This window comes from Ostrinia furnacalis, unplaced genomic scaffold, assembly GCF_004193835.3.
Source record: "Ostrinia furnacalis isolate ACB-3 unplaced genomic scaffold, ASM419383v2 OfSCF1632, whole genome shotgun sequence".
Lineage (NCBI taxonomy): Eukaryota > Metazoa > Arthropoda > Insecta > Lepidoptera > Crambidae > Ostrinia > Ostrinia furnacalis.
Genome location: NW_021131871.1, coordinates 37,814 through 65,730, shown reverse-complemented (window position 1 = coordinate 65,730; position 27,917 = coordinate 37,814). Strand labels below are relative to the sequence as shown.

Below are 27,917 nucleotides of genomic sequence, written 5' to 3'. Positions count from 1 at the left end.
TAAAAATAGGTCTAGTTTCATCTATTTTCATATGTACACTTTAACGTGACTCACACTGTATAGACCTTAAGACTTGGCGCTGAAAAGGTTAAGTGTGGTGGGTATTTCGGAACTTAATACTGTCAATGTCAATCAGTGTCAAAGTCATCCACCCCCACCACACACACCACTACCTGCAAGTGACAAGTGACCCGCAATAAAGTTGTTTCTTCACCGGTTCTCGACCTTTCACCATAAAAATACAAGGTAAAAAACCTAAATATTACATTATTTTGGTTGATTGTTTCTTCTCATTCGACACAATACAGTATCAGTCAATATCATTCAAGTTTTACTTGTTGATTGGGCACACCTCCGATGAAAGACTCATCGTGAATCGTGTGTAATTTTTATCAGTTAGATAATGCTCTTGATAAATCTCAAGTGGTCGGCGACGGGACTTGTTGACGATTAGCCAGACGCTTGCTACATATATAGTGATCTGTGAGCCAGACCGGTTAGCGGTGCAGATATTTGTAATTATCCTGTTTGTGGGTACTGACGTATATTATTGCTTCTAGAATGAAGAAAATCGTGATCTTCGGCTCCACCGGCATGACGGGGCTTTGCGCCTTGGATGCTGCAGTGAAAAAAGGTGTGTGTCTTAAAAATATTTATACTAGTACTTATTATAAAGCTGAAGAGTTTGTTTGTCTGGTTGAAAGCGCTAATCTCAGTAACTACTGGTCGGATTTGAAAAAATATATGTGTTGGATAGCCCATTTATCGAGGAAGGCTATCACTATCATGCTACGACCAATAGGAGTAGAGCATCAACAAAAAATGTTGTGAAAACGGGCAAAAATATTCAAACAATTTTCAAGCTAAAGCCCGGTCAGTGAGCACATAGAATTTTGTCCAATGACCCAAGCTACCCATTCTCATCGCTCGCGCGTAATTATAGTTAGGGAGGCGAGGTAGCTAAATGGCGTAATTCAACGGCGCCGTCGAGACCTATGAAAATCGAAAGATAAAATAATTTGGAAAAGAAAAGCTCGTATGGCAAAAACCATTTTAGCGGTGGGTTTGGCGTGTACGGTTTTTCAAAAATGTTTAAAAAAAACAGTTACTTCGGCATTCTCGAGCGCGTCAGATATTCATACTACGTATGCCCCGAGTGCCTCTGATAACAACGGTATACTAATCTGCCGGTTTGCGTGGTGGGGGTAGGCATATAAAGTAGTCAAAAATGAAAAAAAAAATTTACTCGAGCGCGTCAGATTTTCGGAAGGGGTGTTAAGGAGGCCCCAAGGAAGCTCCCTTTAAAAAAACTGACGATTTCGGCGTGACGATAAGTTACGATGAATTTTTGAAAATGCAAAAAAAAAGGTTTTTTGAAATACTCGAGCGCGTCAGATTTTCATAGGGGAGGTTTATCTCGGTATCCTGAAAGCATATTTTTTTAATCTGACAAAAATGTTGGTGGGTTCTCTTAATCTGACCGAAAAAGGTTTTTTGGTTTTTTTTTCCTTTCTTTCTCCTTGATAAAATGGGGAATTTAAGAATGTAATAAAGTTACCTTTTTTGTTTATTTAAACTTTTTTTTGTAAAATGTATCGTTCGCGACTTATATTCCGCAACGCGTTATTAGGAAGACGAAATGGCTTCTCCACGCTTCCGGTCATGCAGAAACCGGCAGATTTTGTATTTTAGTAAGTTTTAGATTATATTCTTCAAAATAAAATAAAAAATATCGCGCTCGAGAATGCCGGATTAACGTTTTTTTTTTACAAGTTCGCGACCCTATAACTCGGCGGCGTCAAGGACTTATCGTCAGATTAGTTAAATTTAGTCTTTAAACACTTAAATCAACCCCCAATATCTTAATCTGACGCGCTCGAGTATTTCAGACTATCCATTTTTTTTTACTAATCTGATCGTCGATCCTAGGCGCGCGTCACTACATATAGAGCTAAATACTTTACAAGGTTGTTCTATTAGGTCTAAGGTATATCTCATATCTTAAACTGCCACGCTCGAGTATTGCCGGCCGTTTGGTGTAGTGGTTCAGAACGGACTACTATGCCGAGAGGTCCCGGGTTCGATTCCCGGCCGGGCAGAAATTGAAATGAAGAATTTTAATTTCTGTGACGGGTCTGGGTGTGACTATGTATAATATTTATGTATTTAAAAAAACAGTATATAAGTAGTATATCCGTTAAGCTAGCACCCATAACACAAGCATTAAGTTGCTTACTTTGGGGCTAGCTGGCGCTGTGTGAAATTGTCCAAAGATTTATTTATTTTATTTATTTATTGCCAAAAATTCCCCTATTCGCCTCCCTAACTATTATATTGCTGCCGTGCTCGCACACTCACTGCAACACTGGACAAAATTCTACGTGCTCACGGACCAGACTATAGTATTGTACAGTAATTGGAGCTCAATCAATCACAAGCTCTATATCCATTCTATTCAACATTTTAATTTTAAAAGTCTTATCAATCATGTGCCGCATGAAGAAGTTATCTGATTACTACATATTATATCATAGTACACAAAGTTATTTTATACTTGTATGTACCTAAATACATTTGCACTAATTTAAATTTATTTAGTAACACTACATTTGTGTTCAATTATGTTTTTACATAAAACATGCATTTATTATTCCACTTTAATAATATTTCAGCCAAATGACGTCCACTGCCGGACAAAGGCCTCCCCCAAGGCCTTCCTTCCTTAATAATATTGGTGCAAATAATATACCAAATGTTTATTGCTTTTTCATGTAGAATTTTATTGCTTTAGAAGCATGAACATAATTTTTACACAAGTCAGTTAAGCAATACCAATACCTATGTATATTCTTGTTGTATTTTCACATGGAATGACATGTTAGTGTTTGTTATATTATGTTTCTTAAGTGTGGATGTTACCGATTCCGCGTTACGTGTTCTCCTAGGCAGAGACGCTGAACAAACTGAATTTCCTTACGTTGTAAGGATGGAAATAAGGCATAAGGCAAAAAATAAGACTCAACTTGTTTTGCAAAACAGCCACATGTGTACCGCTTCAGCCCTAACACCCACTTGGTCATTAACAGCAGGTCATTGCATTAAACACTTGAACTTGATCATAACTGAGAAATGGGTTATTGATCCAAAAGGAGTTGTAAGATATGGGTCACCTTCTGGCATCCCATCACAGAATGATAAATTTAGTGACATTGTATCATATGTTATGCATCCTGCTTACCTTTCTATGTATGCTATGAATGGGGTTAGGGTACATAATGACATTGGATTGCTGAAAACCCTGCCTGTAAAGTTAGAACACTATGCAAAGTTGAGCGCTGTGGATTACAACACGATGGCTGGGCAAGCCGCGAAAGCGTTGGGATATGGATTGATGCTAATGGAAAAAGAAATCAAAAACACCCTGCAGCTGGGAAGAGCATTGCAAGTTTTAGATGTTGTTGTTCAAGATTGTGCTTTCTTCATAAAGAAGAACAAAATGATATATCCTGGGTTATGCTTGAACAGGCGTTGTGGAAATCCCTCCTCACTTTGCAAAGGGGATTCTGGAGGTCCCATTATGCATTTCAGTGGGATCCTGGGAGTCATATCAACTGGAATATCGTCAGATTGCAAAGTGAAACATGTAAAAAAGGGGATTAGCAGCAATATTGTTGGACTGATCACTCCGGTGAGCCCTTTCATCAATTGGATTACCGATCACATTAAAACGACGTCGGATCAAACGTAATCTTTAATGGAACTTTATTTATTCATTCCATTACTTAAGTGTTTTGTTATCATCTACATTTTGTTTATTGTATGTCCTCTGAGTCACAGTAAATTATATTATAACAAATAAATAATGGAATTTTACTAAGAACATTCTAAACAAGTATTTTTTGCTTTTATTCATTTTTTTTGTTTGGGTACTTAAGGATAATAATATCCTTCAGATTTATTATTACGGATTTGACGCAGACCGTCCCATTCGCATTTTGTCTAGCGGTATGGTACGCCCCGGCTATGCGGCTTCACACGGGTAGAAAAAATACGAAATCCAGGAACATTTCGTATGGGGAAAATGTTTTTCGTTTTTCAAATTTCCTAAGTTTTAATCGTTTTTTTGCTACTCGGGACGGGGATAAATACAGCAAATCAAAAACCATGAAAATCGGTCTAGCAGTTCTCGAGTTATGAGTGATCGAACCCGACGATTTTCAGTTCAATGCACTAGAGTTCACTAGATGTTGACGGAGTCTCCCAGTCGTAAGCAATGAAGCCGCGATGTAGGTATTTAGATGGGTTTTACTCCACCATATCTAGTGGGCTTCTTCCTTTTCTCGTATTTGATTAGATATCCATCCCACATATGGACTGATCGGTATGTTGAACCCGACAGTACTACTTTTCATGACTCCTGACTTTGCTGATCGCAGTGTACATTCGTGTGATTCACCCATATGATTAATTCCAACAATTCCTGAGTCGTGCAGCAGGGGTCCCCCAGAATCACCACGACAGATATTTGTAGCGGGTTGACTGCAAAGTCTGTTCAAGCATATGATGGGAGAAAAAGCTTTTTTGCGAAAATCTTTGGGGCATGTCCCTATCATTACGTCCAATACTTGCAACGTTTTACCAAGTTGTAAAGTGTGGTCCACTTGGTCTCCCTCAAATGTCATCCCATATCCAACTGCGATGGCCGCTTGCCCCACCAGAGAAGGGTACTCAACCGCACTCAGCTTTGCGTACTTGGTCAATTTCGTCGACTTAGTCTTTGCTAGTGCAACGTCGTTAAATCCTGATGCACCAAGCTGTATGGTCACTAAATTAAGTAAATTATAAGCCGGGTGCTTAACAGTCGCAACGATGTCACTGAGATTGTCGGTGGTCGAACGGTGTGCCGTTGCTGATCCATATGTCGCAGTCAGATTGTATAATCCGCCGTTTTACATTACAGCTAGGCATTTTGCATTACAGCTCTGTTTTGTAATACGGCGGATTAACGTTTAGCCGAATTGAATACGGCTGAATGAAAATCCGCCGGAATGTATTCGGCGTCAAACGTTCTTCAATACGGCTAGCCGTAATGTAAAACAGCGTGTCATTACCCGCCGCTTTGACAGTTTTTAGTTCCTATTTTTAATACCGTGGCGCTGCCGGACAAAGTGGCTATGGATTCTGGTGTTCGGCGGAATTCTACACAATATTATTAGTGTAAAAATATGAAATCATGGCTGTGGCCGGTGAAGATAATTTTATCTTAAAGAAAAATAACCCAGAAAAAATTACTAAAACTTTATTGTTTTGGTTTACCTGTTCCATTTGATCATTTTTAATGTCTAAAAAAGACTAAAGCCAAATATCTAATTAATTCTTAAAATGTTTAGAAAAGTCTATTGTTTTGAGTTACTTTTTTTTAGATGGCTATCCCTTGTGATTTATAACTAAGTAAAAAAAAAATACTGAAGCCAAATATATTATTTAGTATACAGTAACGAAGGTAATAATTCTTAAAATCTGTCTTATTAGAATTTATTTTCATTAAACATTGTTTTATTTTGTAAGTATGGTCACCCTACAATCTATAGTAGTACGATGCGGCTAAACGTGGGCCGCCGTATTGAAGAACGTATCGCAATTACAATCCGCCTAAACGTTGAACCGCCGTTTTACAAAACAGAGCTGTAATGTAAAATGCCTAGTGGTAATGTAAAACGGCGGATTATACAATCCGACTGCGACACATACATACCTAGTATAGCCCGACCAGGAACATAAAAACCCTCGCCATGTTGCGGAAAACTAATGGTACTAATTTCTTTTAATGGCAACAGTAACTGAAAACTTCATTGACATGTCACCTTGCATGTCAGTCTATTGCTGTCAAAGTGTAAACAAACTTTATTTTAAATGTGCGCAATTGATTTTGTGAATTAAATTGCTAAAATCTTTTCATAGTCGTGAAAGAAAAGTGGTTCACAATGTGTTAAAGTATTTGTCGAAGAGAAATACTAAGGGTTCGGACAATATTTTCATTGAATAATGTTTCCGACAAAGGATGTCAAATTGACTGACATGTTTATCGTATAGTACAGTCCACTATGAAAATTAGCTGTGGTTTGTTTCAACTACCTATTTTAAAATTTTTTGTCACTTTCTAATGTTGAATTTTATGGAATTGGGAAAGAAGTACCGAGTTTGAAGCGTTCATGAGCAGACATTGCAGTTGTATTTTCAAGTTCTGAATTTGATTATTGATGAATAATAAAATAAATCCTACTTGCTCGATTGGTGGTTTCATTTAATTTATTTAAAACAGGTTACCTATAATAATATGTTTTCGTTAATTTATGAAAATATCAAATTAACCCGTAATCCTGAATCCTGATACATAAAGTTAGCCTATTAATTTAACACAGGTACGACTGTACTCAGTGTTGCACTATCAAATGCAATGGACGCGCCTCTATGCCAGGGTTTTTATGTTCCTGGTCAGGCTATATGAACTTTATTTCTGAAAATTCACACGTCCAGCAGGAATAATATAATACAGACCACAATCACAATGAATTCAGGATCAGTAAGTTCAAAGTTTGTGCAAGGTGTAGACAGTAATATATGACGCCAATTGAATTTGACAGTAAATGACCGGTCATTTATGGCTTTTGTTTTGACCATCGTGATTCGTGACCAGTCAGATACAGTCAATTTACATCTCTAGTTGTACGAAGTACTTGTTTACGTGTTGATAAAATGTTATTATTACTTTAGTTATGTTTTGGTTTTAGAATCTCCACTTAAAAATGGTGTCAGCTTTTGCATTCTGTAATGCCTTAAAAGCAGGCGCTAGCGATCCAACGCTTCGTGTCTTCGGCGGCAGACCCGCGTATCCATTCGAATACCCATATGTCGTAAGAATGGAAATTCAAGGCAAAGTCAAGCTGCAAGACAGTTACAAGGGCCTGTCTATTCACGTGTGCACCGCGTCTGTGCTGAGCCTCGTTTGGACGCTGACAGCGGGGCATTGCATTGACGGTGCTGACTATATGATAGCTCACCATTTGCTTGAATCGGAATTGATAAGTTTAGTCATCAGATATGGGTCAACAGAAAACAGTTTTAGTGCCGTCATCGCTACAGTAAATCATCCAACGTATAAGTTTATTAATATAAAAACAAGCCAATTATTACGTAACGATGTCGGGCTACTGAAGACTATGCCAATAAAACTTGACTGGTACGGCAAGCTGAGCGCAATGGAGTACCCCTCTCTGATGGGACAAGCGTCTGTCGCGGTCGGATAAGGCCTCACTAAGGCGGGCAACCAAGTGGACACTACGTTGAAGCTTGGTCAGCCGCTGCAAGTCTTGGACGTTCTTATCCAAAAATGCCCGAAGATTGACCTGACGTATACTTATCCAAACATGTGTATTAGCAGACAATGCAAACAGCAGATCCCCACCACACTTTGTCCGGGTGATTCCGGGGGGCCCTTGATTCATCATTCGGGAATCGTAGCAGTTAATACAGCAACGTTTATAAAATGCAATTTGCGAGTGGACAACCTTGCGGTGACAGATAGTCGAGTTGCTGGTGTCTTAACGCCTGTCGGTCCTTTCATTGGGTGGATAACCCACCACATAACGAAGGATAAGACAACGATATAATAAAATATTACTAAGTCATTTTAATATTGTTTTCGATTATTGCGTACTTTCCATCAATACATTTGAACGAAAATAATAATACAATCTATAGTTTAGTTTATTGATATTGGTTTTGTAAACAATCATAACTACTTTACTGGACTGCACATAAAACTAGTGTTAAAATTCATATAAAATTCATTCATTCATACAAAAGCAAAATAGTAATTTTAGGATCGCTGTACATGGGGACATCGTTCAGTATGTTTTACTTTAAGTAACAACTAGCCATTCTACCGAAGCTAAAAGGTAACTTAGTTCAGAATACATGTACAAAAGAGCAGCTGTTTCATTACAAACTAAATAAGTCTCAAAATGATTCCAGTGTTACTCATTTTAAGTGTCCTAGGCGGTGTGATTGAAGCCGCACTGCGGATCTTTGGCGGCAAAGATGCAGACCCAATGGAATACCCATACGTTGTCAGACTAGGAATGAAAATTTCTTCAAACCAACTTGACGCATATTTCGAATACGTTTGCACTGCATCAGTGCTAACTCCTGTTTGGACGCTCACAACGGGACACTGCGTTGATGATGCTGTTTTAACCTTTTTGCAATCTTCATATCCCACACCATCTTTGAAATTCGCCATAATGTATGTGTCGCAGTCAGATTGTATAATCCGCCGTTTTACATTACCACTAGGCATTTTACATTACAGCTCTGTTTTGTAATACGGCGGTTCAACGTTTAGGCGGATTGAATACGGCTGAATGAAAATCCGCCGGAATGTATTCGGCGCCAAACGTTCTTCAATACGGCTAGCCGCAATGTAAAACAGCGTGTCATTACCCGCCGCTTTGACAATTTTTAGTTCCCATTTTCAATACCGTGGCGCTGCCTGACATAACAACAACAATGGCATCGGATGCAGAAAATGTGTTGCTAAATTACGGAGTTATTTCTGAATCTAATTAAGAAAATGTTATAAATATGTGTGTCGACAGTGAGTTTAAGAACAATTTTAACTTGCAATCGTAGAATTTATATTCTTCACAATGTGGAACAGTCAAAAAACCGTGGACAAGGGACCGAGTTTTGGAGGTTATAGCCCACAACAAAACCGCTAAAGTGGCTATGGATTCTGGTGTTCGGTGGAATCCTACTCAATATTATTGGTGCAAAAAGTATGATATTATGACAGTGGCTGGTGAAGATTTTGAGATATCTTTGAATATGTTTTTTCCTTGTGATTACTCATTATGTTTAAAAATGACTAAAGCCAAATATTTTATTTATTATTAACTTTCAAAAAAAATGTATTTGTTTTGCGATGGCTGTCCCCTGTGATTTATAAATATACAAAAAAATGACAGAAGCCAATTAATATATAATATAGTATTACCTACTTAAAGTAACGAAAATAACTAAGGAATATCGTGAGAAGAAATCTGTCTTATTAAAATTTATTTTCATTAAACATTGTTTTATTTTGTAAGTATGGTCACCCTACAATCTAAATAGTAGTACGATGCGGCTAAACGTGGGCCGCCGTATTGAAGAACGTATCGTAATGACAATCCGCCTAAACGTTGAACCGCCGTATTACAAAACAGAGCTGTAATGTAAAATGCCTAGTGGTAATGTAAAACGGCGGATTATACAATCCGACTGCGACATATATATTGTCTATGACTTGTCTCTGACACATCAGTGCCGTAACCTGTGAGTCATAGACAATAATCTGTAAATTTAATCGATATTATTTTAAGTATTCACTTATTCCGATTACTGATTAATTTTAAATAAAAAATATACGATACTTTGCTTAGTTTTCCAGCGATAACTTCGACAATATTGGAGATAACGTAAATTTATTTTTCTACTTTTAGTGTTTACTTTTTCGGAGTCAGTTTAATTTTTAGTCGGTTTTATTTAAACGAAATTATTTTACTTTTTTATGCAATTATGCTTACGTATTGTTCCATTGTTTATTTTTAAGAAAATAAAAAACTTCTTTCAATGAGGGTTTTCGCGATTGAAAAATCCGCCAGATGGCAATACCTAGACGCGAGGTCCAAATGCTGCATGATTGGTTATTTTTGACATGACATTGACAGATATGTCAAAATCCACCAATCACGCAGCAAGCAACAGCAAGCAACAGAAGTTTAATAACTTTACGGATATCATTGATTGTTTTACTGTCCAGTGTGCTTTTTGATTACATCTGTGCATACAGTTTGTTTCCTGTTCTCGAAAATTTCATAATCAGTTCACATTCAATGTTGCGACTTTGTTGCATATTTTTAGTATTTTGACGATCACCCGGCGATGATACGCAAGTACTACAACATTTCACTTCGCGATTAACGAGAGGTTTTGTCGCATCACTAGTTCACAGACTAAAAATATTTTTATGTCAGTTGGCCATATTTGATGACATTTCTGCTGATTTCTAAAAAATTAGACTGTATGCAGGTATGTGATCGAAAGCTAAAGTGAGGAGCAATAAATTGTGTAAAATACATATTTCCTATATAAAATAGCTTTGTTTTATTTAGTTATGTATGCAGGTATGTGATCGAAAGCTAAAGTGAGGAGCAATAAATTGTGTAAAATACATATTTCCTATATAAAATAGCTTTGTTTTATTTAGTTACATGTTACGTAGGTAATGCTTTAACAAGCAGCAAATTTGAAAAGTAGTAACGGTTCATATTATAGCACGTTGTTCAATATGCAATAACACTGCAGAAAATAGGTCTAAATATGTAAATGTTATATATGACATACATTCACAGGTTTGTCGGTGCGAGCTTTCGTTCGGGACCCCGCTAAAGTGCCAGAGTATCTCAAGGATAAGGTGGAGATCTTCGAAGGGAATGTGCTCGAGCCTGATTCCGTCTCCGAGGCCGTGGAAGGCACAGATGGGGTGGTCATAGCTCTGGGCACCCGCAACTGTCTGGACCCAACCTCGGACATGTCCGAGGGCACTAAGAACATCATCGACGCAATGCGCGCGAAAAACGTGAAGCCTGTCTCCGCGTGCATATCTGCCTTCCTCTTCTACGAGCCGGAGAAAGTGCCCCCGATATTCGTCAGCATAAACGAGGACCACAAGAGAATGTACCAAGCGTTGAAGGAGAGTCCTCTGGATTGGATCGCGGTTTTCCCTCCACATATAGCAGGTAAGATTAACAGGGTTTTGGTAAATAACATCAAAAGTAACACGGCTTGTCTTGTCCAGACGGGCGAATTCGTCGCGAATCCTACGCGCGTTGGCAAGATACTTGCTAGTATCAGTATCCCAATACATAACATAAATCGCGTGCACTACGCCAGACCTAGGCCTAGGGACCTCTTCCAGTAAACGCGCGAACGTGACGGCGCTGCGAGTGCACGTATTTTGCACTACTGAGTCCCTCTCCAAACACTCGCGTTTCGAATCGCTTCTCTGGACGCAAAGCGCGAAGACATTCGCGGCGAATTCGCCCTCCTAGACAAGGCCTAATACGAGTTTCTCATTTCAGACGAGCCCAGCCGCGAAATCCAAGTAGAAGTGAACGCCGACAAGTCGCCTGGCAGGACCATCTCCAAGTGGGACCTCGGCTCCTTCCTGGTCGACTCGCTCGACGACCCCAAGTATTACAAGTCTGTCATCGGCATCTGCAATACGCCGAAACAGTAAACTGCCATTGGATATTTTAGTCGTAAGAATATAAATGTGGCAAGTGGTAAAAGGTTGTCCGACAACCAAGCGCACATTAGATACGGAGCATTTAAATTATAGGTATATTGTACTAGTACCTCATTGTTACTTTATTGTTATTTAAGGGCAAGGCAAACAATTTGTGATTTTAACATTATTTTATTAAATAAATGTCTTATTGTTACTTTCGTTTTTTTTTTACACAGCAGCTATAATATTAGGCAAGTCACTTAACGGAATGCGTTTGACCTCGATCGCCCAATTCAATAGATGGTTGTGTTCGGGCGCGTTGTTGAGGCCTATGTAGGTCATGGGGGTGATGTGTCCCTTCTCCCCTTTCCTGCTTCCGAATGTCGCCGTTGTGGCTATCGTCACCCGGCTCCCTTTGCGAGAAGTCAACGAGTCCAAAGTGCTCGGGTAGATGTCGGTCCCAGATAACGTGGTGCTCGGACTCCAAGGGTATTTCGCTTTGACGACTTGCGAATCTATGTCCGATACCCAACCAGAACTCGTGAAAGTCTCAACAGTCCACGAGCTGAAGGTGTCTGGTGTCGATTGCATCTTGCTGTTCTGTCGGGTCAACGGCTTTATAGGGACGCTGTCGCTGCAGGAGCCGCCGCCGCAGAGGATGGTGACGGTGGTCTTACTGCTGTTCAAGGGCGGACTCACGGCCCCGTAGGACGTCGAGGTGTTTGGCAGGTCGGTGAAGGAGCTCATCGTTTCGTCGCTGCACGGCCACGAGAAGGCAGACGAGCCCAGAGCGTTCGAGTCCAGCGTCCCGACGGTCCACGACTCTGTGGTCCACGGGGTGCTTATCATGCTCAGGGTGTTCTCTGTTAAAGTCGAGCTGAAGGTTTCGATGTCGGTTTCGAACGCCGACGTCGAGTATGTTCTGTCCGAGATGGAGTCGCGTCCGACCGATGCGCTCACGGAAGCGGTGAAGGAGTCTTCTGAGGTTCTCTTAGGTTTTGGAAACACAATCATCATAGCATCTCAGCACGCCGTCTGACTGCACACTTGTTCTGACGCGTCACAGTTCAGGCGGTGTGTATTTTCGACATCATGGCGATCGGATAGCAGTCCGCCGCGATGTCGATGAGCCAGCGGTACTCCTGGATCGATGTGACGATGCTTTCTAGGTACCGGAGGGGGTTCATATTGGATCCCGTACCCTGAGATCCAATCAGAACTTCAGAGGCAGCAGAACATTCTTCGAAAGACCTGCTATGACCTGCGAGCACTGTTAGTATCCATGTATTTTTTTTATATTTTATTCAGGTTTCAATTTTTATTTATGGCATTGATTTTGAACTTAAATTGAGGACATTGAGGTTTTCATTACTTTGACGTTGTCACATTATTTTTCTAAAATGGTTTGACAGGATGTCTTTTTTTATGCTTGATATAGCAAAAAGTTTTAACATTCATAATGTTGACTTCTTGTAATTGGCCTTGCAAGTTTTGTGAACCTTGTATTTTATGGTCAAGCGTGCGCTATAAGGAAAAGTAATAAAACACGTATTTGTCGAGGTATACCTACTACTATTTATTAGGTATCTTACATATTTACAATATTTACATTTATTTGGTTATACATTAATTAAATACTCAATCGTTTAATGATTTATCATAATTTATTGTCCACATACAACATTATTATCCATAATGATAAAGGCACAGCAACTTTTGGAAGAAGGCAGAACGATCTTCATATTAGTTTAATTGAAAGAATAGGCTAGGATTTTCTTCTAATTAATAGTGTCCGACCGAATATTCGGTTTCGTTTTCGGTTGAGTTTCGGTAAAAACACGAGTTTCGGTTTAGTTTCGTTTTCGGCGGCAAACTTGCCGAAACTACGACCGAAACCGAATNGTAAGGAAGTTTCGGTTTCGGCCGAAATAGACACTGTTGCCGAAATTCGTTTTCGGTTTCGGTTTCGGTCGTAAAACTAATTTCGGTCGGACACTACTAATTAATTTTGTTGCGGGTCCAATGACAGTTTAATTTTCCCCCGGGATATCGATACCTCTGGGCTCAAAGGTCGTAAAGGACAAAGTACGACTTTTCAGGAGAAGCAAAAAACGATTTTTTATTTTTTTATTCGACAGTAACTTTTTTGTTTTTCGAGCTATTAAAATATGACCTAAGAAGAAAGTGCTTAGAATTCACAGCATTTTCCGAAGAGGTATTGAAAAATTGGACTAGAGCTGTATTTACTGAGATAGATTTCCTTTTCGCCCTCAAAATTACATTAAAAAGACCTTTACGCCCCTCAAATATTCGTCCTAGGCAAGTTGCTCAGGACGTAAGTCTATTTTTATTTTACAAAACTACAAAACCAAGGTAATAAATGACAATTTACATAGTTTTATAGGTTTTCATAGGTCGTAAACGGAATATCCAGGTAAGGTATTATGCAAGGAAAAATTGATAATTTAGCTTAAATATTTAATGTTTTATGGTATTTGATATGGTAATATACCATTTCTTCACATATTTAAATAAATTATGTTTGTTTTTAATGAAATAAAATATTTTTTCGTAGCTTCATAATTTAATGCACATAACTTTAGAATCTATGTATTTAAGCAGAAGTTTTGATATCTTCGAACTAGAAGATACCATTTCCGATATAAGAGCGAAATTAGAAAATAAGTATTATGACGCTTTTAAATAAAACTTCTTAAATGTCTACTTTTTACGAAAAGCCGAAACCAATTTGATTTTATTTATTTATTTCATCATTATTAATTTTTCGAAAAACAAGAAATGACGGACTTAATTCCATAGGGCAGTCTGTCAACCAGTTGACCTTATGATAATGCAGATAGGATAGAATTATTAAGGACAAAGGAAAACCAAAGTAGTTATTCTAAATTCTAAAAAGATTAAACATTATTATTCATACTAGCTAGAAATTATGTTATTGTACTTGGTACAAAAGTAGAAAGGTTAGGTAAGTAAGATTAGTTATATTTTATTAGCTGATCCAAATAACTTTAGAAACTATACTTATTTATTATAATTATTACAGTCAAAACTCAAAAGTGGTTTTGACCGAGGGCGTTAGTCAAAATTACTAGGAAATCATTAAAACAATTGTAAAATGTAGCATTTTTGTGATTTGTGCATACAAAATAATGACACCTTACGGCCGGTTCACACATGTCTCCGTTTTACTGTTCCGTTTTATGTTATTGTACTTGACGAAAAAAAACGTACACGATAAAACGAAACAGTAAAACGGAGACATGCGTGAACCGGCCGTTGAGGTACTACAGTAAGGCGACTTTTTTTTTCATAATATTCTTAACAAATGTAACTTTTTCATTTTTTCAATTTTGATGATGACTATCCTACCTTAATTAGGTAATACGTTATTTTATAGCATGTTTTCATTTTCTTAAATCATCTTTTAAAATTATCTTTTTCCCTGACAAATGCCTAGTCTCTAGTAATATGAGAAATAATAAAAAGCTACATTACCCGATGTGGGTAGATATCATCATTTTATATGTACAAATCACATAAATGTTACACTCTAAAATAGTTTTATTACATATTTTTGATGATTTTTTATTTCTTTCGTTTGTTCAAAACGCACATACTTAAAAACAATAAGAAACATCTAATAAATTTACCTTTTCAGTTATTTTAATATCCTCTTTTTGTAGATTTTAAAATATTTGTTTAGATAATCTAAGGGCGTAAAGGACAAATTATTTAGACTTTGGTATGAAAATATTAGGTTATACGCCCAAAAATGTGTGTTTACTTGTTCTTTACTACCATAGTAACTGTACTAAAAAATCAAATGTTATTTACATCCCAATTTTCACGATTAATTCTGTTTAGCATAGCAAAAATGATGGGTCGTAAAGGCACTTTTTTTGGGATTTTCGACAAACTAAATATACAGATCGATAGAGAATGAAATTCTGAGTAAAACTGTATAAATAACTCATTTTCGGTATTTTGTCCTTTACGACCTTTGAGCCCAGAGGTATCGATATACTTGACCTTTACTGGTTAGGTTTTTATTGGCGGTCTAACTGTAGATCCTGCCTACACAGGAGTTGTAGCGGTGGGAACGAGAAGTGGGAAGTCCCGTACGATAGGCTAATATTAACGGATTGAGTTTAGTATATTTAGGATTTTGACAATAATATTGGACAGTATGGGACCCTGTTACCCAAAGACCTGTCTATCAAACGTTTAGCTAAAATCCTGAACTACTCCATCTACGCCACAGGTCATCAAATATAAAACATTTTTGTGGTCTTACAAACTGTATTTTTGTAAATTGTTACTATTGGCTCTTTACCTCAAAAGGTTAGTTTGCAGCACTGAACTACGCCATTTGTCTCGCCGCGCTCCCACATCAAAACGTTGCCGAGTCCTGAGCTACGGCACCTGCCTCTTGTTACGCCATCTGCCTCGTTGTTACGTCATCTGTCTCGTTACTACGTCATCTGCCTCGTGCTACGCCATCTGCCTCGTGCTACGGCTAGCGTGACTCGCTTGGTTAGCAGCACAGTGAACACTTAGGCCTTGCAAGCTTTGTGAAATTTTAAGGGAAAAAAAATTAACACGTCTTTTGTGCTTTCTAGTTTCAGTCACAAAATTAATTATTTAACTATTAAAATTATAAAATGTCATAAATCTTCGTAGCTACATGATATTTAGTGTATACGGTGGCTCTTCACCTCAAAAGGTTGGCAAGCTCTTAACTTGTCTGTTACCTTCAATCTCAAAAGGTGCAAGTTAACCTTTTGAACTTTTGCCATGAACTACGCGACGCCATCTGCCTCGTTGCTACGCCATCTGTCTCGTTGTTACGTCATCTGCCTCATGCTACGCCATCTGCCTCGTGCTACGCCATCTGCCTCGTGCTACGGCTAGCGTGACTCGGGTGGTTCTTCAACAAGTCTACATCCAACAGCACGCGGCCCAGCTCGCCTGTGCGGAAGGCCTTGATCATGGTGCGTGCCACCTCGGTCAGATCGGGCACGTCGCGCGTGCTGCCGTCGAAGTCGCGCACGCGCCGCACGCGGTTCATCTTGCGCGCGCCCGAGAATAACACCTGGGGGTAGTGAGAGAATTTTGAAATTCGGTCAAGTAGTTTTGGAGCCTATTCAATACAAAAATACAAATCTTTCCTCTTTATAATATTAACTAGCGACCGCCCGCGACTTCGTGCGCGTGGATCCCGTTTTACCTCCTTAGGGGTGGAGTTTCGTAAAATCCTTTCTTAGCGGATGCCTACGTCATAACATCTACCTGCATGCCAAATTTCAGCCCGATCCGTCTAGTGGTTTGGGCTGTGCGTTGATAGTTGATAGTTGATCACCTTTGAGTTATATTTTATTTAGATTGTTTGAAACTTTGAGAATGGATCTTTGTTACTCTGCAGGAAGGTGACTAGAACTAATGGTTTTTATTAGTTCTAGTTACATCGATTTTGTAATTACATGATTTAGATAATGATAAAGTAGACAATCCAATAAACAATAGATAGATAGAATTCATATTTTAAAAATAAAATAAATTTAACTTCTAATCATACAACATCTCACCTGGTGGATATCATCACAAGGCTCCAGGAGTCCCATGTAGTCCACGTACTTGAACTTGCCGTGCTTGTTGAGCCAGTACAGCAGGTAGTCCGCGATGGCCTCCTCCCCGACCAGGTGGTCTTGCAGCGACGCACACAACGCTAGCTTCAGACCTGCCTCAATATCAGTTACGGAGGGCTCCAGGATACCTGATACATAAGATGAACAATTTATTACATAGTGGTTAAATAAGCAGGCTATGGCAAAATAGGACTGGGTTGCCATCTCTAAAATTTGGCATCCAGAACAAGATGTGTGAAAACCCTGATTTTGAAGCCCAGAACCTGGATATGTCAGCTTTTGTATAAAACTTAGTTGCATCACCCTGAATTAGCCCAAGACATAAGGTTTTTATAACAGGACAACAAATAAAACACCACCTGGATGCCTTCTTAAACTAGGAAAAGTCCAGGGAAACCTGGAGAGATGGCAACCCTAGATATGGATAAACTAACAACTGAATACCTTATTATTGCTGTAAATTAATATTCTAATTAAATATTACTCACCAGGTGTATCCAACATGAATATAGTAGGGTCATTATTGATCCTCATTTTGGTCATCAGACTTCTAGTCACCCCAGCCACTGCTCCTACAGGTAAGGCATGTCTTACACTCATGTTTTTCGACCGCATCATATTTATCAACGATGATTTCCCAACATTTGGCACTCCGATGATCATTACATTGTAATCTGACTCTTCTGTCCTATTGTATCTATTTGAATTTTTGATCAGGTCGACCATGAGAGGCCTCAACATCTTTAATCCAAGGCAATGTTGGTCTTTACTGTTCGTATACACTACATGTTCTATATTTTGTTCTGCTTTTAACTGGTCTTTTATTTTGGGAATTAACGACTTCATAGTCAGATCCATTTTATTCAGGACCAATATGTGGGGTTTAGCACCTGTTACGGTCTTCGTAAATATGGGATTTCTGCCAGTGAAGGGTATTCTAGCGTCGTGAACTTCGATGACACAGTCTACGCTCGTTAACTTGCGCTGCATTTGCTTTAGACCCTTGTTCATGTGGCCGGGGAACCACCTGAGCAAATCCTTGCTTATGTACGGACATTTTTTACGAAAATTGTAAGCAGCCGCGTCGAATTTCGTTGCCATTTCGCGATTTTGTTGCTATTGTTTTGATTTGTTTTTGAGAGCACCACTTACCAGCAGATGTTATAATTTTAGGAAGAACATTGGGATTGTCCGATGGTTTTATTTTTTGGTGTAGTAGATCATTCACAAACACTTTTAAACTTCCTACAGCGCTAAAATAAATAGAAAAATCAAGTTGAAAATTAAATAACCTCTTTGACATTCAAGTCCAAAACACAAATTTTGACGTTTCGCAACGGATGCATTCGTCTTCGTGTTTATTTTGGTTCACTAATATGTAATCTGTGTTTTGGTTGCAAAAAGCATTCAAGGTTGAAGCAATTTGTTTATTTAAAAACTCAAATGATAAAAATTACGACAGAACCTGTCATGGTTTGAAATCTATATCAAATGAAAACATTATTTTCAGAAATCCACAGTAGAATTGGATTTCTAGTTTAATTTACTTTTACTCTCATGTGAAACCCTCAAAATGTCGCAAACATTTTTACTGGAGCCCGATATAATAGCCGCAACTGAAAATGTTATGCCAGATCTCAACAATGATTTGGTTCTGGCGAAGAATTTCCTGAAGCAGCAATGCGCGGCCACAGGAGACACACTGTAAGTGCTTATTAAAAACATAGAGTAGGTGATATAACCGGGAATCGAACCCGATTATGAAACGCTTGCACTAACTATACAGATACGACCACCTAGTGGACGTGGTGCACAAGATCCTGTCGCAGAAGCCGCCGGACGTGGTGGACAGCTTCGAGCAGTACTCCTGGGAGGTGAAGCAGGAGAAGTTCCGTCCCAACTTCGACCTCCTCAACGACATATACCTATCGCCGCCGCAGCTGTCTATTGTGCGACGCGTTGATGAAATGTTCAGGGTATGATTAGATTTTTTGTGCCCGAAGGTTACCTGTCAGAGAATGCATTAGGTACGGCATTGAGTTCGTCATACTTTATATGGCATTAAAGATGGTGTGAAGTTGTTTCAGACTTAAGTAAATAGATCTGATAGTGACCTAATTAATCGTAGCTAAAATTGAAGGGCTGTAGTTTTTTTTACAGTTTAGTCTGGGTATCGAAATCCAGAACTTCTGATTAGGAGAATTTGTCAATTCTACACCCAGGAAAGTGGGTTTGTAGATTACCTGCCTATGATCAGTATGCTCTTTTTTACAGTTAGTTGCCAGCAAGTCTCAAAAGCTAGAAGATATGGGAGAAGAGGAGCAGGAGTTAGATTTAGAAGAAGACAACGTGAAGCCGCGGATCTCGGATTTAATCGACCATAATTATTATTTTCGTGAGGTGAGTGACATCAAAGATTACATAAGGGCTATTTCACCGGGACACCATGGCGGCGCAACCAGTCGCCGATTCCAACAAAATGTAGGTATACAGCTTTGCGCAGCCAAACGGATACCAGGTGAGTAACTCTATAGAGCTGTATACATTTTGTTGGTAGCCGGCGGCTGGTTGCGCCGCCATGGTGTCCCGGTGAAATATAGCCCTAACGCACATCTGCGTTTGTTCGGAGTCGTTAAATCCTTGATAATCATCTCAAGAATCTCTTCTCTCCTCAAGGATTGTGAAGTTAGCTAACACCTTCAATACCTCTGTATTCTTTCCTTCTTTGAATGCATGGGGCACACTGAAAACCAGCGCCGTGGCCTTCGTCACCGTGGGCCACGGCATATGCTGAGTGGGGTCCCGTTGCAGTGGGCATCTTATTGGTGGGTGGGTGGCACTGCTCAGTTTACTCTTGTTTTTTTCTTTTTTTTTTCTTGTTCCATTATTATGTGCCACTGTCATGTCTATGTAATTGCCTGTATTTGTGTGATGTCCATTGTAATAAATGTATCTTTCTTTCTTTCTTTGGACAGGCTGGTTATGGTCTCCCAGACAGTGAGTGCTACGCAGTATACATCGCGCTCAACATGCTAGCGATCAAGGAGCCGGTTGCTACCGTTCGGTAAGTTATTTTGATACAGCATTCGTAAAAGCCCCTAAGACCTGATTAACTCAGTCAAGCAGCCTAGAGGTGGTGCAGTGTGTGTGTTGCACCATAGATAAGAACGAATACCGGGATGCGAGCGGCGCAGAACCGGTCTTTGTGGAAATCCTTGGTGGAGGTCTTTGTCCAGCAGTGGACGTCTTTCGGCTGAAACGAACGAACGAACCTACTATGCGTTGCACACAGACGCAGAGACTAGTGGATGGAGGATGTTATTATGTTAATGATTGCACACAGCTGCTACACGGGCTAGAGACGCCTCTGACACTGTATGCTTTATGTGAATAAAATGAGTTCAACGAATCACGTAGTTCAGGTTTTGCGTGCGAGAATATTAAATAGTCCGAGTCTGTTTAAAGTCGTAGATAATCTTTTGACTTTTCCAGTTTCTTCGGCAAGATTTATGGTACAAAAGCAAACTATTACGTGGCGGAGACAGATCTGACTATCGAAGAACTCGACAGGAGGATTAGGGTATCTACAGAATTACTTTATCTTATGTTTAAATTAAATTGAACACTCTGGCATCAGATAGGTAAGTGTAGCAGATAGTATCAAAATGTATTTCAAATGAAACGAAAAGAACTTCATTCGAAAAGAATCAGAATCTATGAAACACAAAATACGAATATTTACGACCTACACACATGTATTTCACAGAAATTATCCAGATTTTTATTAGACGTATAGTAGACTAGATCTCATTGTTCCCTTGTCTTAATCTCAGGAGTTCGAGATGAAGGACATGCCTGGAGAGGGGGAGGGGGAAGGGGAGGGTCGCATGCAAGAGGCTGAGGAGCAGAAGGAACTGAGTACGTTTAATTCCTTTTAGTTTCTTCTTCTAACCATCGATTTCAAAATGACGTGCCATATGCAACGAATCGGTTAGGTAGAAATAAAAGATCACCAGACCGCAACCCGTTTAGTAAGAGTGGGGAGTATCTTCCATTTGTCTCTGGTAAATTAAATAGGGTCCGCTTCCAACGTCCGTGTAGAAACAACGGTGATAATGAAATGGTTTATTATACCCAAAAGATCATTTTGTCAGGTGAAAGCTTACGCAGCATATGACTTTTTACACATAACGTCACCGAGCTTCCAAAGGCAATTTGACGCCTCTTAATGAAAACCACTTTGTTTTCATTTAGTGGGCGAAGGCGAAGCTCGGGAAGAGAAACCGAAGGAACCAGTGCCTCCGAAGCTACCTCCAGAACCGGTGTCTACCTGGCAGCCCCCTCCACCGATACCCGTCGAGCGACCAGGGCAAGGCGTCAATAAAAAGGTGGTCAAGAACAATTTTCGATGCTTCCGTTCGTTTCAGCCAAATGTCGTCCACTGCTGGACAAAGGCCTACCTCAAGGATTTCCACACCGACCGTACCTTCACTGCCTGCATCCAGGTCATCATCATCATCCATCAGCTTTCGATTCTTCTGATTAAATAAATTCATTGTTCCCATCCATTGAATCTTTTTTTTTTGCGTCGGTAAATTCTTTGCGCATGCCCACTGGCTGATGGGGACAGTCAGTCAATGGGTTATGTGGGACTCTCCCCGCCGGGAGGGCGGGGCCTACCCACTAAAACCTGACAGTGTCCTCCGGGGCCAATGATACGAAGCCGCGAGTTATTGTCCTATTGGACATTCGTCCGCGGCTCCTTCTCAGGCTACAGCTCGCTCTTGGGTGAGCCCCTCCAGCTTCGAGGGGAATAGTGATTCCCCTCGGGTCATCCGCTGGCGGCGCCCTGGACACTGGTGCGCCGGCGCCACGGGTCTCGTTAGGCGCCCGCCGGGCATCCCCATACCCGGCGGTCGAGACTCCTAAGGAGGAGCGTGGAGGTTGTAAACCCTGCGACGCCCTGGACGACGGCGGCGGATCATAGGGGCGTCAGCCGAAGCCTCTCGCTCCCTCTCCGCCGCTTCCTTCTGCGAGATAACTGCCTCGCAGAAGGAGAGCATCGCCTGCCATACCTCCTTACTCCCCACCATGCGGGCCACTACGGCCTGCAGAGAGAGGTCGTCTCCTACGGCGACAACGAGGGACTCCCGCTCGACATCCCACGCTGGGCACACCTCCAAGGTGTACTGTGCGCCCATCCATTGAATCTAACCTATCCCTAAACTAAACCCAATCAGACAGTTAAAGTTAATTCCGAACTTTGACTGTCTGATTTGGTTTATCGAAGGCCAAACTATAGATTCTGGCTATAATAAATACAGGAGTTACAGTGAAAGAAAAGAGAGGTTAGATAAGAGATTAATGCCCGTTTTCACCATCAATCCCTAATTTTCAAATGAACCTTATGAAAACAAAATTAATATAGTTAATGTGTTACCATAGGGGTCATTTAAAAATTAGGGTTTGAAGGTGAAAACGGGCATAATCCTTTTAGTTTACCTTTTGAATTCATTCAAATGTTATTTTTCCATATTTTATTGCGATCATCAGGTGTACTGGGTGTGCAACCAACCAGGCGAACCGTGGATATGCTTGCCAGACCTCATACCTGAGCAAATCCGCGTGGCGAGGCTCACTGTTCGCTGCATGACCGGAGATCTTGATGCAGAGGTTAGCCAGTAGAACAGCTACAATTTTGTAGGTTCATCTAATAGCTTTAGCCAGATCTATTCCATTTTGACCACCTGGATGATTGGTGACCCAGGTGATTAAAGTGGACTCCAGGCGACACTTTGGTGTCCTTTGATAACCCAGTGATAACAAGTCCACTTTGATCTCCTAGGTAATCTTATCCATCAATTCATGGGTGTTTAAAGGACACCAAAGTGTTGTCTGGAGTCCAATTTGATCACTTGGGTGATCAAATCCAGGTGATCAAAGTGGAAAATATTGTAATATTTTCCATGCTTTCAAATCGCTTGGTCTAGGTGCTGAGTTTCCCCCCATTCGAAGGCACAGAACGCAACTTCCTTCGGGCACAAATCGCGCGCATCGCTGCAGGCAGCTGCGTCTCCCCCCAAGGGTTTTTCACCTTCGGTTCGGGCGAGGAAGAGGAGGATATTGACATGGAAGAGGGCGGTGGTGAGTGTAAAGGACGAAGCATACTTATCAACCCGGAAACGGGTCGTACCTAAACCGCATCAACTCGAGGCAGTCGGTATTCTTCGTGTGAAACTCTTACCTAAGTCTGTCGCCAACAGCATTGTTGTATTCCGGCAGCTAGAGGTAAGATAGCCAGTTCCTCCGTGGTTGAGGATTCTGGGTGAAGCTCGCTTCCACATTCGGCCTGATCATCACTTACCATCAGGTGAGATACAGGCCAAGAGCTTCCTCGTTGTGGATAAAAAAAAAAACTCTGTATGCAACATGCACTATTATTATTATACACTATCCGCACCGTAATGTAAATGTCTTGCCTCGTGATCCCTTCCAGAGTTGATAAGTGTGCTAAGACCTTACCTTAACTCTGTAGCTGGAAAGCATTGCTTTTTCAGGATAGGATTGTCGCTAATTCTTCTAAGAGCTTATCGTTTCCGAGGTGAACATTCTTACGCTATCTTAGAATTCAAGATTGCGATTTCATAATGCATTTAATCTCATGCGAAAACTTTTCTATCTTGACAGAAATAACTCTTGATGATATCTTAATCTTATCTTTATCAGAACTATTCTGATTATAGGTGACCTGGACTTCAACCCCAATCCGTTCTACCAGGGGCACACGTTGAAGGACCTCTTGGACCCCAATCTCACGTACTGGGTGCACCATGGACGCCATATCCTCAAGCAAGGTCGCACCATTTGGTGGAACCCCAATGCTGGGATAGTAAGCAGTTTGTTTTTACAGAAGTAATATAATAGATTAGTACAGCACACAAGTGAACCTACTTATGTGCAGTTTTTGGGGTCATCCATTAACACAAGTCTAGCGCGTAAGTGAGGGGTGACATTGACATATTATGACGTGACAAAGACAAAGCATACAAATCTGAAGCACATCAACTGTCGTTGACGTTTGACATCACAAAAACACCCTCCCGTGTTGCTCCCATTCCCATGCCTCAGGCACTAAGGCTGAGTTGCACCGACTTACTTTAACCGTAACTACAACAACCGGTGTTTTTTGCATGGAATATGAGAGATTTTTGACGTTTGTTAAAGTAAAAGTGAGATGGTATAACTCAGCCTAAGGGTGGATTCGACCAAACAAGAGTAAATATTAATCTCAGAATAAATCGCTAGTTATTCAATATTTTGACATATTTCCCATACTGAAACTGTCAATGTGCCAGTTATACCCGGAGTTATTCTCGGATAAAAGTTTGGTCGAATCGGGCCTAAGTCAGTTAAACTCTAGGCCTATAGTTTTATATTCGTTCGTAGGAGGAGGGCGTCGAAGAAGAAGAAGACGAAGGCCCTCCCCCCATGGAGCCCGAGTCCGGCCCCCCTCTCTTCACCCCCCTATCAGAGGATGCGAGGGTCGAAGGCTTACCAGCTTGGACCCCTCGATGCAGCTCCATTCTAGCGCCGGACCGAGCACTCGCTGTGCTCAGGAGCAACGTCTGGCCTGGGGCTGTTGCTTACGCGACCTCTGGCAAGTTCGTGACCTTTCTATGCCCTTTATTAGCTTGAAAGTTACGTAAGCCATGATCCTACTAATATTATAAATGCGACAGTTTGTGTGGATGTCTGGATGTTTGTTACTCTTTCACGCCAAAACTACTGAACGGATATTGTTGAAACTTTACAGTATTATTGTTTATAACCCAGATTAACATATAGGCCATAATTTATGACGATCTGTGACAAATTAATTTCACGCGGGTGAAGCCGCGGGCAAAAGCTAATTAAACCATAAAGTATACGTATGCCATGATAGACAATTGATTTGCTACTGCATATGTTGACGTGTCCAATCAATTTTATTAACAGTCATGCGAAATTATCGGTGACTTTTTTCCCTTTAGACGATATTTCGAACGAAATCGAGGCATTTACAGAAAAATACGGGAAGTGTTGCCAACGCAAGCAATGTTATGTAACGCGTAGTTCGAAAACCACTTCCTTGTAATGCATCGTAATGATTTACGTGACCCCCCCTCCCCCCAATTTGCGTTATAGATCATTTCATCCACAAAGACGCGCCACACCACTCTTCCGCTAATTTTTGACTGTTATCGGTACATGCTAAATCATCCATGAGTGCACACACACAATACAATAATGACTCTCGGATTGCTCGGATCAAACTCCCCGCACCCCGCGCTTCTCTCGACCAAAAATTGGTGGGGCGCGTCTTTGATACGTAATGTTTGAACGCTTCTTGCGGCCAGTTTAGTCCAGACACCCCGTGTTTATTGGCTGTCCCTGCAGCATTTATCAACATGCCATTCAGCAGCGTTCAATCCCTATTATCCAGGAAAGCAGAATGCATGTACGTTGGCTGGGGGCTAAAGTTCCAGCCGCCCAACTTCTCACCGCTTCAGCTGCCGCGGCCACAGGACGAGTACCCCATCGGGCCTGAGGTCATGGAGATGGCAGACCCAACATTTGCTGACGAGGAGGTGAGAGACTTTTGGTTGATTTGGCTTACATATCTATCTTCTACCTATATAAATAAAAATGAATTGCTGTTCGTTAGTCTGATTAAAACTCGAGAACGGCTGGGCCGATTGAGCTGATTTTGGTTTTAAAATGTTTGTCGTAGTCCAGGGAAGGTCTAAACGGTAAGCAAATAAGGAAAAATTACGATGGCTTATTCATTGCCTTTAAGGCGGAACAGAGTTCGCTGGGTCAGCTAGTTGGAAATAAAATTTTCATGTATGTGCGAGTAAAAAGCAATTTGATCTAATCAAGTTTAGTTTCAACTAAACTTACGATTCTCTGGAAAACTCAACATTTTGTGTAACCTCACTATTCAATGTGAGATTAGTTCAGTTTGTCTGAGATTTTAATTACAATCCTATCGAGCTAACTGCGAACATCGCTGGAATGCGTCTCCCTCGCACTCATCCGCGTTCACCCCGTGGCTGTATCAGAGCGTCGATGTGACGTCACGGCCAGATGCGCAGTTGTCTCGATTCGGGTCGATATTATAAAATATCCTGTGTAGCCGAACGTATGGAATCGGCGATCTTTGTGCATTTTTGGGAAAATAAATCTAAATGGCAAACGAAAGTTTAATATTTTGGCATTTGGATTCAATATTGATTGAATTTGATTGACTCTCCTATTAAAAAAAAATAAACAATGTATAGTAGTCCAGTCATTTGGTAGTTTTACCTAGAAAGTTTTCCGGGAGTAATGAAAATTGGTATTTATATAGATTTCGATGTGCTCTTTACGAATTTCAACTTTGCGACCTCGTAAGGTTGCCGCTCGCGCCGCCATATTGGAAAAAATGCTGCCTAGTAGCAGTTTTTTTAAATATTTCTATTCGGATTAATTTTATGATAAAACATGCTTTTTAGAGAAACTAAAACTAGAGAAATTTCCTATTTTACGTATTATATTTTTTTTTGGAAAATCAATAGTTTTGTCGTGGGAGCGCGCCGCAAAGTATGCTATAGTATAAAACCATCAGCCTAAATATTTTAAGAAGTTCTATAACACATACGATTTGTCTACAGGCATACCGCATCGCGCATCTTCCGCCCCCACCCCCGCCCGAGTTGCCTGGAGAGGGGGAAGGCTTCGGCGAGGAGGAAGAGGACGAGGACTAGCACCTTATGCCCACGCAGTAAGGTTGAGAATGACTGGCCATTGATCATGCTTGGTACACTAAAGCCCGGTCCGTGAGCACGTAGAATTTTGTCCAATGACCCCTAGCTACCCATCCTACTCGCGCGTAATTGCTGTTGCGACTGTGCGACTGGAACCCGCAGTGAGTGTGCGAGCGCGATAGCAACATAATTACGCGCGAGCGATAAGGATGGGTAGCTTGGGGTCATTGGACAAAATTCTACGTGCTCGCAGACCAGACTATAGTCAAAAAGCTGTTTTGTTGAATTATGGTTCTTATTTTAATGTAACGTTGAGTTAATTTTTAAATGGTTGTTTTATTTTGAGTTATAAAATAAAAACTCATAAAAACTGATAAAAAAATAATTTTGTTTTTGCAAGTAGGCTTTTAAAAAGCACTTTAACTATTGAAAATTTCACGATAGAAACTAACATGTTTGAGGTTTGTAATTTTAAACGTCGTAAATAAAAATCATACAAACGTTTAAACACTATTTAATAAGAAAAAGGCGATAATTACGCGAAACAAATTATTTACAATAACAATAATATCACTTCAGTTTCATTATTTATAACGATTGATATAGCTTGGATAATCTGTTTGCATTTGAGCTAAAAAAGTGTTATTTTACTAAAGTCACTCGATGCATAGGGTGCTCAGTGTCAATAATATCGGTTTTATTTATTAGAAACTCACATTAAATGAACATTAAAACAAAAAGGAAAACAATGCTTTAGAAAAAAAATGGCTCTGACAACATGGCGAATGTCAGTGTCATTTTTAAGCCCGGACTACAAAATGTAACCAGACACACCCAGGATACCCTCTAAACTAGGACAACTCCGGGAAAACCCGGACGAATATCAAGCTTAGCGCAAGGGCATCAATTTGAGTGACAGTTCCAAGACGCGTGATCTCCCTTTTTGTTTTAATCTAATAAAAAAATACAGTTTCTTTTGGAGCAAAATTACTTTCAACTATAGTCCGGTCGCCGAGCACGTAGAATTTCGTCCAATGACCCCAAGCTACCCATCCTTATCGCTCGCGTGTAATTATATTGCCGTCGCGACTGTGCAACGGGCGGCCGCAGTGAGTGTGCGAGCGCGACAGCAAC

General features: G+C 40.3%; 6 protein-coding genes across 8 annotated transcripts; 4 read left to right on the top strand and 2 right to left on the bottom strand.

The window, feature by feature from the left end:
• Positions 1-140: 140 nt before the first annotated feature.
• Positions 141-11,546, top strand: LOC114353154 (flavin reductase (NADPH)). Of its 2 annotated transcripts, XM_028305001.1 has the most exons (4): positions 141-246; positions 561-634; positions 10,455-10,841; positions 11,184-11,546. In XM_028305001.1, exons 2-4 carry the CDS (start codon positions 562-564, stop codon positions 11,339-11,341), a joined length of 618 nt encoding a protein of 205 aa, XP_028160802.1. In that variant the 5' UTR covers positions 141-246; position 561; the 3' UTR covers positions 11,342-11,546. The 2 variants fall into 2 exon arrangements, with proteins under 2 accessions (XP_028160802.1, XP_028160803.1); XM_028305002.1 differs by lacking the exon at positions 141-246 and having other exon boundaries at positions 428-634.
• Positions 2,307-4,322, top strand: LOC114353152 (putative trypsin-6). The gene has a single exon (XM_028304999.1). The coding sequence runs from the start codon at positions 2,876-2,878 to the stop codon at positions 3,746-3,748; it is 873 nt and encodes a 290-aa protein (XP_028160800.1). The 5' UTR covers positions 2,307-2,875; the 3' UTR covers positions 3,749-4,322.
• LOC114353155 (trypsin-1-like) lies at positions 6,557-7,441 on the top strand. The gene has a single exon (XM_028305003.1). It carries the CDS (start codon positions 6,807-6,809, stop codon positions 7,305-7,307), a length of 501 nt encoding a protein of 166 aa, XP_028160804.1. The 5' UTR covers positions 6,557-6,806; the 3' UTR covers positions 7,308-7,441.
• LOC114353153 (uncharacterized) lies at positions 11,479-12,897 on the bottom strand. Its single transcript, XM_028305000.1, has one exon. The coding sequence runs from the start codon at positions 12,347-12,349 to the stop codon at positions 11,561-11,563; it is 789 nt and encodes a 262-aa protein (XP_028160801.1). The 5' UTR covers positions 12,350-12,897; the 3' UTR covers positions 11,479-11,560.
• Positions 12,898-15,385: 2,488 nt separating this feature from the next.
• LOC114353176 (mitochondrial GTPase 1) lies at positions 15,386-18,326 on the bottom strand. Of its 2 annotated transcripts, XM_028305041.1 has the most exons (4): positions 17,487-18,326; positions 16,939-17,126; positions 16,230-16,445; positions 15,386-15,857 (listed from the first exon to the last, which is right to left on the bottom strand). In XM_028305041.1, exons 1-3 carry the CDS (start codon positions 18,097-18,099, stop codon positions 16,236-16,238), a joined length of 1,011 nt encoding a protein of 336 aa, XP_028160842.1. In that variant the 5' UTR covers positions 18,100-18,326; the 3' UTR covers positions 15,386-15,857; positions 16,230-16,235. The 2 variants fall into 2 exon arrangements, with proteins under 2 accessions (XP_028160842.1, XP_028160841.1); XM_028305040.1 differs by having other exon boundaries at positions 15,810-16,445.
• Positions 18,327-18,488: 162 nt separating this feature from the next.
• On the top strand, positions 18,489-26,926 carry Rsph4a (Radial spoke head protein 4a). Its single transcript, XM_028305010.1, has 13 exons — positions 18,489-18,702; positions 18,785-18,974; positions 19,273-19,398; positions 19,974-20,062; positions 20,491-20,578; positions 20,832-20,916; positions 21,253-21,386; positions 22,552-22,671; positions 22,989-23,142; positions 23,742-23,887; positions 24,445-24,659; positions 25,481-25,625; positions 26,691-26,926. Exons 1-13 carry the CDS (start codon positions 18,572-18,574, stop codon positions 26,781-26,783), a joined length of 1,716 nt encoding a protein of 571 aa, XP_028160811.1. The 5' UTR covers positions 18,489-18,571; the 3' UTR covers positions 26,784-26,926.
• Positions 26,927-27,917: the final 991 nt, after the last annotated feature.